Below are 11256 nucleotides of genomic sequence, written 5' to 3'. Positions count from 1 at the left end.
TAATATGATAGAAGGTGATCGTTCTGTCATTAAAAATAATAAAGAAAGCTCACTAGTATGTGGAACACCTTTTAAATTTTAAGTAGAGGTCAGGGTAGACCTGAGGAACATGGTGACGTTTGAGCAGTGTCTTAAAGGAAGTGAGAGAGTAAGCCATACTGGTACTTGGGGTGAGGGAGGAATTCCAGGCAGAGAGGACAGCTAGCACAAAGGCCCTGGGATGGAAGCATACTGTCTAGGACTCTAGTCCAGGAATATTGAGGAGGCCATTATGGCAGGAACTAAGTGAGTGAAGTGAAAGAAGTAGGAGCTTAAATCAAAGAATGGCACATCATGTATTGTCCTTCCAGGCCATTCTATAGCCTTTGGCTTTAGCCCTGATTGAGATGGGGACCATTGCAGGGTCTTGAGCAGAGGAGTGATATGAGTTGTCTCAATGTTTAAAAACGATCGCTCTGGCAGTGTGTTGAGAACTTCCTTCATGGGGACAAAAGTAGAAACAGGGCAAGGAGAAAGTCAAGATGTGATGGTAAATTAGGGTGTTAATTAACAGTGGAGGTGGTTAAGTAGTTGAATTTTGGATTTATTTTAAAAGTAGAGCTGAAAAATTTTTTTCTGATGGATTGGATTTGAAATGTGAGAGAAACAGAAAAGTCAAGGATGACACCAAGCTTTTTGGCCTGATATGAGGAAAACTTCATTTGGGACAGGGTGGTTGGGAGACAGAAGGAGGAATTTCAGGATTTCAGTGTCAGAAATGTTATGTGGGAGTAGCCTAGTAGGCTAACTGGGCAATAGCCTGGAGCCTGCAGTTCAAGAAGAGATGGTCAGGCTGGAGTTAAAATTTGGGAGTCATTACCACATACGTGAGATCATAGACAAGAGATCCAAAGTCCGAACTCTGGGGACTCTACTGCTCAGACACTGGGAGAAGAGAAGGGACCAGCAAGCAATCTTCTTCCCAAAGAAGACTAAGAAGGAGCAAGCAATGGAGTAGGAAAAAAAAAAAAAAACATGAAAAAGTTGTGGAAGTCCAAATAAAAGTTTTCCAGGAGGAACAAGTGTTCCACCATTGATTTCTGCTTATAGTTCGAGTGCGATGAGCCCTGAGAAAATGTCCAGTTTAGGAGTTTGACCTTGACAGGAGGCGTTCTAGGGGACAGAGCAGAAGCAAAAGCCCAATTGGAATAAATGGGTAGAGAAAACTTGGAGACAGCTTTTCTTAACAAGTCTAAAGGAGTTTTGCTGCGGCTGAGCAGAAAAAAAGGAGCAAGTGGCTGGAGGGGGAAGTGGATTCAAGAGAGAGTTTTTAAGATGGGAGAAATAACATGATTTTATGGTGATGGGATGATCCAATCGGGGAAACTGCTGAAGGATTTAAGTGTTGGATTGATTCCTGTATGTTTCTGTGGGGAAAAGAGCCAAGACAGGGGAAACTAATTCCTATAAAACACCAAGCAGTTCATAGGTGAGCCTTTCCTATAAATTAGAAGTCAGACTTTTACTTGCACAAATGAAAAGTGCATTATAAATAAGCTATTTGTTGAGTGCCTACTGAGTGCCACTCGTGGTGTCAGGGACTTTGTATACATTATCCGGAAGCTTATTAACCATCCTGAACATCAGCTATCTCTGTCACTACACTGTTAATGACACTGTTGCTAGGAGCTAAAACGACTTGGCCAACCAAAGCCACAGCGATCATAAATTAGTCTGCACTTTATTGTGCTCTTTCTTGCTGTTGTGAGTTCCGCGAGGGCCGACGACCTGCCTCTTTGTAAGCCCAGAGATTCACCCAGAACTTGGAAGAGGTTCACTCACACTCATTCGTGCGGAGAAGGCCGCCCTGGGTCCATTTGGTCCCTTTCCGTGGAGATACCCGCCGTTCACATCAGCATTGTTTTCATTGGTTGCAGCAACGAGAAAAACACGTTGGAAAATATAGAAACTTTCAAGAGAAGTAACTGAAAGGAAATCAGTACAAGTTAGTTTAAAATCCTCCGCTGAGGCCGTTCCCCAACCATTTTGCAAAACTGCTTTTCTGACGCATCAGGTACCTGCCCGCGGGCGAACTGTCGGGAGGAGGTGAGGTCACCTGGAGTTTCCCGGTAGAAACCTCACCGTCGGGCGAGGAAATCGTCGCTCGAGGACGTGTACCCACCCGCCCTCTTCCAGCTCATTAGGAAAGCCTGCCACAAGGTTTCTACCACGGCTGTAAACGCGGCTCCGAGAAGCTGGCGCCCCGTGATGGGGAGACCAGCCAAACCCCTGCTGCAGCAGTAAAAGCCCCAACTGCAAACTGCCTGGCACCTTCACCGACTTCACTGCTCCGAGTCCCTCGGTGCCCGCCGCGGTGGTTACGAAGGGGGCCGGGGCACAGGACCGAGCCGCGCGGAGCCCACCACCGCGGCCCGAGGGGGACCGCACCCGGCGGCTGGGTGCCCGCAGCGCGCCTTCCCTCCCTCGCTCTGGGGACCCGGCCGCGCCGACGCGCCAGGTGAGGAAGAGGCGGCGGCCGGCGGGGTAGAAGGGGCCGCGCAGGCTCCGCGCGTCCGGGCCGCATCCCCCGGGCGCTGCCTCCCCCGCCGCCGAGTTGGTCGCCGCCCGTTTGCGCGGCCGAGGGTTGTGGGCGGAGAGGAGGCAGTGGCCGCCGGGGCCAGGAGGGGCGCGCTGGCTGCGCACAGCGCGTGCTGAGTGGCCGGGCGGCTGCGGCTGGAGCTGCGGCGGGGCCGGGGGTCCGGGGCTGGAGGGAGGGTGGGAGGGAGGCGGGGCGAGGGCCAGGCGAGGGCCGCTGGAGCCGGCGGAGAGCGGCGGCGCAGAGAGAAGATGAGACGGTGAGTGGCTGCCGGGGACGCAGAGTTTCTTGCTTCTCTTGTGGGCTGCAGGGACAAAAGCTCGGGCTGGGGTTAGCAGAGCCCGGGCTGAGCAGCCTCTGGGGCCCCGAACCCCAAGAATGGGTGGACCTCGGTTGAGAGGATCCTGGGGAGGGAGTGGCGGGGTGGAAGAGCAGCTCACAGAACGGTTGTAGGAAACGGGCGGGATTTGGGGGAGCCTGAGGCAACTTTTGCCGAGAAGTCTGGAATACCCAAGGAGAGAGGGATCGGGATCTTGGGGCTAGAGCCGCTTTGTCGCCGTGGGCGGAGGAAAGAGTATGCTGCTGGATGGTATGGGCGCGGAATTCAGAAAAGACCCCCTCCCCCAAATATCTAGCTAGCTGCCCTCCTGGCTCACTTTGTTTCAAGAGTGGGGCTCACTAGTTTGAACCGCCCAGAGACTCAAATTCCCATTTGGCCTTGGGTGCCCCCCAAAATTTATGGTTGGGGCGGTCTCCGCACCCCTAGAGATAGCGGCTGGAAGTAGAGAATGTTTTGAACCCCTGTTTCACCCGCGCCTGGCACGGCCGAGGCGCAGCTTGAAATGTTTGCTGGTACATTGAATAACTTAGTTCTAGCAGTCATCACTTATTAAAGCGCCGAGGGCCGGGCTAATAACTCCCGCCACCGCCAGGAAATTAAAAGGCTGACAGGCTGTCGCTTCCAGACTTGGGGTTTCCTGTTTGAAAGAGCTTCGGAAGTCGAACCTGCTACCCATCTACCTTTCTCATGTAAAAGCGGGAACTGCGCCCTCAGCCTTTTATGTCGGTAGACTTTCCCGGGGCTGGAAATCCTCTCGCCCGGCCCTGCCCTCATCCCTAGAAGTCTTCCTTCTGCTGCTCTAAAGAAGCTCTCAACAATTCTAGAATGCACAGCTAGTCACAGCCAGACGCAGCTGGGAGTGGAACTAGAAGAAGAGGCATAAAAATGTGGCGTACTTTTAGTGTAAATATATGTCAGCCACATTTCCCTTCATTGTATGAATGTATTAATTACAGATATTTATTATCAAGTATTGGACGCGTAACTTTAAGCTTCCTAGTTTGGCTTAATTTAGGCGTTTGAGATATGTCTCCGAGATTCTAACATCTGAATTCAGCTGGGAGAGGTCTAAATGAAGTTCACAGTTTCAGAGTGTTAGTTAAACTTTTGCCCTGAGAGCTCTTGAATTCTTGGTTCCTGGTAGGATAGCAACAGAGTAGTTGGATTTGGGATAAATAAACCTTTAGAGCTGCCCACTATTTTAACAGAATGGCTACATCCCTGGTACCATTGCCCTCAATTGTGTAAATATTTGTTTGAATAAAGAGCTAAGGTTCTTTGAAAAGTAACAGTTGTGTCTATTCATGATTCCCTTTTCATATCCCGGGCTTAAGTTATTTAAAAGGTTTTGTGTTTTATTTTATTGTTTTCGTTTTACATATTTAATGTGGAAATTTAAACATTATATGTACTTGAGAAACTCTGTAAAGTCCCCAAAACGTTTATAACTGGGGTTTCCTTTAAAAGTGAGGGGGAATAGAGCTTTTGCTCTTAGTTGACTAGTGTAGCCTTCACCTCCTGAGACCCAGAGGTTTGCAAATCCCAGCCTTTTTCACAAATGAAAAAATGAGATGTTGGGCTAGGAGTAGCCATCATTTCAATTTGCAGGCTTCAGTCTGTTTCATGCAACTGGCAGACGCTGTTCTTTTGGCCTGAGGACTGACTTTAGGGGGTGTCTCCTGGATCCCTATTTGAAGTGAGGGAGGAAAAGATAGCTGGGAAATTCTCCTAAGAGCTTGCTACCTCCTATCTTAAAGAACACCAGACGAAAGCTGGAACTCTTTAGCAACCTTTTCAGAAACATTTTATTTACTGGCTTTTGCACAAGAGAGGGAAGAAAAAGCTGAAGTGATTAAACCCACCACTGAATTTTGCTGTTTTCCTCAAAGCCCTCTTTTGAGGTCTGTACTGTAATGCAGGGGTTGATTCTGGAGTGCACCAAAGGACTTGCTGTGAAAAACGTGATTGCTTTTAAATACTTTTAAAGAGCAGTTGAGGTTATGACTCTGTATGCTAATTCTCAACCCTTAGCAGAAAGGCGGTTGGCTCTGTGAATAACTTGGAAAGACAGTGGTTTTGTACATCTTCCAAGTGGAATACATGTGCGTTATAAATCTGACTGTTAGATCTTGATGTACTTTACTTATTAACTGTGGAAATGTCATCTATTTGAAACAAAAACAACTTTTAAGTGATGTGCTTTATTATAAAGCCCTGGTATACACAGCAGCTGTGGTTCTGAATGGAGGCGAGTGGAGTGGGGGTAACTTGCTCCCCAGGGGTTATTGGCCAGTGTCTGGAAACATTTTTGGTTGTCCCAACTCGGGGCAGGGGACAACCCCAGTTGCCAACTAGGGCTGGCCTCTAGTGGGTAGAGGCCTCAGATGATGCTGTGTAATATCCTATAATGCACAGGACACACAAACAATGAATATCTAGCCCCAAACTCTTCACTAGGGTATTACCTTGAGGACATATGTTAACAAGATTAGGGATCTTAATCTAATTTGGATCTTCTAGAAACTGACGGTATTTTTGCTCAACACAGAGAGACCTTTTTGTCTGCAGCAGATTCTTTTGTCCTTGGCATTAAAAGTCTTAATATACCATAGATGTGAAGGAACTTGTGTTCACTGACTTTGAGTTGGCTTAAAATTACAGAATTTTGGAGTGCTACAGTGCAAGGGAGACTCAGAGATCACTGAGCTCAACTTTTTTGTTTTATAGACACAAAAACTGAGATGCCCAGAGATAGTGACTGGTAAAGTCTCAAGTATGTTAGTGACAGATGTTAGTTTTAGATAAAACCCAGGATTAGAGAATTTAGAAACTGATATTCAGGCATATGTAAGTTTTTAAAAAATGGACCTGACCCTTTGTGAGAATTTAGAGGTCACATTCTCTGTGAGGAAATAAATAAACTCTTTGATGGGGGAAGGGTAGCATTAGCCATGGTGACTGTGGAGCATATGCCTGGGTGTGTCAGCCCCAAGAAGAACATAATTCTATTGTGCGACCTGTGACACTCCACGTCTGATGCCTGCACCATCCTTCCCATGGCAAAGTGGGCAACAGATGGTTCCACATTCACAGCAGATGCTATGGTACAAAACAGAACATTTGAGATTTTTTGTTCCTCCCTGCCTTATGGGTTAAGAGTAGAGGGCATGAATGGATAGGGTTGTCTTGGAGAGAAGAGAGGATGAGAGAGGCCTCCTGAATACAGAGTTAAAAAAGACACCTGGCATATAAGGAAATGAGCATGCTTTGGGGCAGTTGTGAGGGATATTCATAAGCTGATGAGTGGATATGTAAGATAAATGTGATATTTGCGTAGAACTTGGGTTAGGAATCTGAAGACATTTCAAGCTTGGCACTTCTTTGGGGGAAGAGGGCAAAATAATAATGGGGGTAAAAGGAATCTCAGAAATCCTCTTATCTGAATCTGCTCACTTGGCCAGTGAGAACCTCCTAACTCCTGTTTCATTGTACTTTCTTGTACAACCCCCAGTCTGTATCTTTCCATCTGTTTACTTAGTGGGGAAGAAAATGATAGTAATATAAAGTTTTTGTTCATTTTCTGGGAGAGTGTAAAAAGCATGTATTTGTGAATAGCTCTGCTTATAGAAAGGAGTTATCTCAAAGAGGTTTTTTTTGCGGTACGCGGGCCTCTCACTGTTGTGGCCTCTCCCGTTGCAGAGCACAGGCTCCGGATGCGCAGGCTTAGCGGCCATGGCTCACGGGCGCAGCCGCTCCGCGGCATGTGGGATCTTCCCGGACCGGGACACGAACCCGCGTCCCCTGCATCGGCAGGCGGACTCTCAACCACTGCGCCACCAGGGAAGCCCTCAGAGTTTTTGACGATCAGAAAAGTTGTGCACATATGGCTGCTCTCACATTTTACATTACGATTATCCATTAGTCCTGTGATTATGGATTTTAGTTGTGTGCTAAGTGGTCCTGCCATGGTAGTTATAATCCTCAAATCTGGGATGTTCTGGAAATATAGGAGAAGTTTTTAGTGTGCCTTTCTTGGAAGAGCTCCGAACCTCGCTGTGGTAGGTTCTTATCATTTTGACAACTAGCCAATGGGTGTACCTCAAAGCCGAGTACATAGTAGTATATTTAGAAATGATTCAGAAGTGATGACTTTTTAAAGAGGGCTGCTCTCTGCAGGTGCTGCAGTAAAGGGGTATAGCACCCTTTTCATGATCACCTTTCGGGTAGTCATTCTTTTTTTTTTTGTCGTGTAGTCATTCTTGTTAGTTATTTTTCAGGTGATGGAAGAGAAGATGAGTTTGTTTTTTTTTATAATTGTTGGCTGGAAATATTTGTTGGCGTTTGATTAATGTGACTCTTATCTTTTGAAAGTGAATAAAACCAAAAAGGGTAGCTCAGGTTTTCAAATCCCTTCAAAATGAGTATTTGGTAAGGCAGAACTTGTTTCTGCCACCCAGAAATTCGAACCTTCTAAGGGTTAATTTGCAGAGTTGTTTTCATGATATTTAGGAATGTTTTTAGATGTTGAAAAGAAGGTTTGTGCTGTATCTGCTTTAAAGGCAAGATTGTTATCTATAGCAGCTAATGATCAACAGGGGAAACCCAAATATAAAAATCATTTTTATTGAAATTCAGTGGGAAGGCTAGGGGTTGGAGAAGCTTGCCATACAAAGAAACAGGTAAATAAGGTGTAGAGTAACAGGCTGAGTTACCTGGAGACTTTTTTGAGAGGTTTTTTACAAGAGATATTTGTTTTGCTTAGTGTGAGTGGGTTGAGTTTATTAGATGAACTGCATTTCCTTACTTTGCAAATTAAGGGGAAGAAAAAGTTTGTTCATGCCTATATTTAATATTGTTACCTCAAGCAGGGTCAGCTTTTTCCAAGATTTGCTGCTAAATCTAGAGTTCAGTGGAAATCAGTGTTGATCATCTTAGAATATTTTGTTTGCATGCAGCATGTGACCTCTCCAGATGGCGATGTGCTTGTGGAATCAGCATAAGGAATGGCAAAAACGCTAAAAGTTACAATCTTTCTCCTTGATTTGTTTCTTGAGCACCGTATTGCTAAAACAAGGGCAGGTAAAAGCAAAGGAAAGCCAGCTTCTGCGTTTGTTTGTCCAGTTCAGATGCAGCCTGAGTAGTGCTTCATAGTCAAGAGATATTCAGAGGGGACTGGGAAGTGAGGTCTGGCTGCCACACTGCTTACATCATTGCAGAAGTAGGTTTTTGAAAACATATTTAGTAAGGAAATTGCAAGCCATGGGAATGTAGACAAAATATTTCTTATACATCATGCCGAATCAAATAGCCGTATTATATTACACTAACATAACTCTGACCAGGCCTTCTTCCCACTACGTTATGCTGAAATAATTTACCATGCCCTTGGAATGTCATGGGCAACCGCACCGGTGCAATCTTTTCCCAGTTAGGTAGCTAGCTGCCACCTTATCACTAAAACATGTTTCTGTTCTGTAGTCATTTCCATTTCCTGCGTTGTATAACTGGCACTCCTGTGTTATTTAACCTGTGTCTATGGGAGCCTAGAAAGTTGGAGCAGAAAGAACATCTTGTTCACCCTCACCATTTTAAATATGGAGAAACCTCTGCTAAAACAAGGTGAAGACGGGCCAAGGGATTTGCTCTGGCTCTTTCTTCTGTTGGTTATTTTGGCAGAACCAGGACGAGGGTCGGGTATCCTGACTCATGTTCCTGGCAGTCTGTCCCGTATTTTTTGCGCTAGATTGGCCATGACAATAAAAATAACATCCTAATGTAACCATTTCCTTTATTAGGGCTTTTGGTCAGATATAAAAAACAGCATTGATTAAATTTAGTGTAGTCAGTTGTTTACTGACCTCTGCTGGTTCAAGTCCTTTTTCCTTTTCCTTCCAAGCAAAATAAATGGTTAAGAAAGGTAGGTCGCAACAAAGGGAAATATTGTCTATAACACCCACTTTGCATAACCTACAGTTAAGTAATGAAGAGATGGTATCATTATTGTTTTGTTTTGTTTACTTTATAGTATTTTTTTAAAACCCATCCACTCAGTTTTTGAGTTAAAGGGAAAAACACTATGACCATGGGTGATGTGGTCACCTTGTGTTTGTTCCATCCATCCTGAGCCTACTTATCCCCTGACTATTCCCAGTTCACAAGTATTGGGTAAGGGAATGGAGAATAGTACGTTTGGATTTGGTGAATGTTACTTTGAAAAAACAGAAGCTGAATCTGAAGAGAATGTATTTTGATCGGTAGTGTGGAATGGGGACAGGATGCTGTAAAGATAAGAGTTTGCTCCCACCAACTCTCAGCTTCCAATTCCAGCCCATAGGGGTGGTTTCAGGGTCAAGAGAGAGCATCTTCATCCCCATGTGATCCCAGAGTCAATATTTTTCTTGCATAAATTGGTTTTAGAGGATGCTTTTTCCTGGAGTACCCCTCTGCTTCAGGAAGTAAATCTGAAACACAGATGCAAACAGACATTCAAGACCTCCAACCTAGTTATTCCATGACTCTGTTTCTTGGCTTTGTCTCACTGTGGTGATCACATAATACAGGAGGATTGTTCAGAGGCTACAGTCAGAATCACCTAAACCCGGGGATGAATTATGCCAATGATCAGGAATAAGAAACATCTGGAAATATTTGCTTTACTTGGGAAAATTTTAGAAACCTTTATCTTCAACTAAAGCTATCTTAGGATTCTATAAAGAACCCTGAAAATATGGGTCTGTAATTTCCTACCTAAAGAACTCTCCCACTTTCAGAGAAGCCATCACATAATTTAAGAATCTATAAAGTATGTTGGTCTCTGTCTTAGCATGAATATGGAAGGGTGTGTGTGTGTGTTTTAATGGTTTTTTGAGGCTGAAATTCTTCAAGATATGGCAGGTTTGTCAGTTTTTGTGTTTACATTTTAACTTTCTGAAGAGGTGGGTTTTATTTGAATATGCATAGTAGTGAAATTTAGCTACTGTGACCCACCATTATCTTGCAAGTATCCGAAATATAATGGCCTGATACTTGTAATCTAGACAATGCATTTCCTTTCAGATTTCTCCAAGGTACTTAAAAAAAAAAATCCGCTTTTAGGAGCTTAATTCAATATGACAGAAGGTTAGTATTTCGTACTTTTTAAAAAATCAGCAAGGAGCCACTGTATGAACACATCCTTCTTTGTAAACTGAGCCACTATCGTTTTTAAGTCAGTATATATTCATATATTTTTATTCATATTGGTTTTCGGAATGCACACATCTTTTACTTTTTAAATATTTTTATTATGGAAAATTTTAAACATACATAAAAATTAAAAGAATAATGCAGTGAAATCTCATGTACCCATCATTCAGTTTCAACAGTTACCTACATATGCTAATATTGTTTCATCTGTAGACCTTACTTCCCCCCAAACATAGATTGTTATAAAGCAGATTCCAAATACTGTAGTATTTTATTCATAAAAAATTTAAAATATAAATCTAAGAGCTTAGGATTTTTAAAAAATACAGCAAATCATTATCACACCTAAAAACAAAAATGGCAGTAATTAAAATATCTTTTTTCCAGTCAGTGTTCAGATTCTCTGATTGTCACATAAAATTTTTGTTTAATAGTTGGATTGTTCAAAACAGAATCCAAACAAGGTCTACAAGGTCTACATATTGCATTTAATTGTTAATTGGTGTATCTCCTGGTTCTTTTTAAATCTAGAACTGTTCCCTCTCTTATTTTTTTCCTTGTCATTTGCTGTTTGAAGACATTGGTTATTTTTCTGTAGACTTCCACATGTTTTAGATTTAAGTGATACTGCCTCCATAGTGTTGTTTAATGTATTCCTCTGTTCTTTGTATTTTCTGTAATCGGAGACACCATTTTTTTTTTTTTTTTTTTTAATAAATGTATTTATTTATTTATTTTTGGCTGTGTTGGGTCTTCGTTGCTGCACACGGGCTTTCTCTAGTTGTAGCGAGTGGGGGCTACTCTTGGTTGCGGTGCGTGGGCTTCTCACTGTGGTGGCTTCTCTTGTCACAGAGCACGGGCTCTAGGCGCGCGGGCTTCAGTAGTTGTGGCACGCAGGCTCAGTAGTTGTGGCTCGCGGGCTCTAGAGCACAGGCTCAGTAGTTGTGGCACAGGGGCTTAGTTGCTCTGCGGCATGTGGGATCTTCCTGGACCAGTGCTTGAACCTGTGTCCCTTGCACTGGCAGACGGATTCTTAACCACTGCACTACCAGGAAAGTCCGGAGACAGCATGCTTTTAATTTGAGAACTTCCCTACCGCATCATTCTGTTGAACTTAATTTATAACATATATATATATATATATATACTTATTACA

The 11256-nt window shown here is 43.7% G+C and overlaps 2 protein-coding genes across 10 annotated transcripts in view; one reads left to right on the top strand and one right to left on the bottom strand.

Moving 5' to 3' along the window:
• Nucleotides 1-2203: 2203 nt before the first annotated feature.
• Nucleotides 2204-3689, bottom strand: LOC125964416 (translation initiation factor IF-2-like). Its single transcript, XM_049709852.1, is given in 4 exon segments — nt 2204-2304; nt 2307-2375; nt 2378-2879; nt 3588-3689. Coding segments are annotated over 4 exon segments (774 nt in total).
• The window catches only part of PHLDB2 (pleckstrin homology like domain family B member 2), a 130173-nt gene continuing 121217 nt past the window's right edge, over nt 2301-11256 (top strand). For 8 of the 9 annotated variants that reach the window (XM_049710301.1, XM_049710303.1, XM_049710302.1 and 5 more), the window contains exon 1: nt 2301-2497. The gene's annotated coding sequence lies outside the window, so the exon portion shown is untranslated. The remainder of the gene's footprint in view (nt 2498-11256) is intronic. The other variant, XM_049710304.1, reaches the window with a different exon arrangement.

This window comes from Orcinus orca, chromosome 5, assembly GCF_937001465.1.
Source record: "Orcinus orca chromosome 5, mOrcOrc1.1, whole genome shotgun sequence".
NCBI lineage: Eukaryota > Metazoa > Chordata > Mammalia > Artiodactyla > Delphinidae > Orcinus > Orcinus orca.
This window is presented reverse-complemented; position numbering and strand designations above follow the sequence as displayed.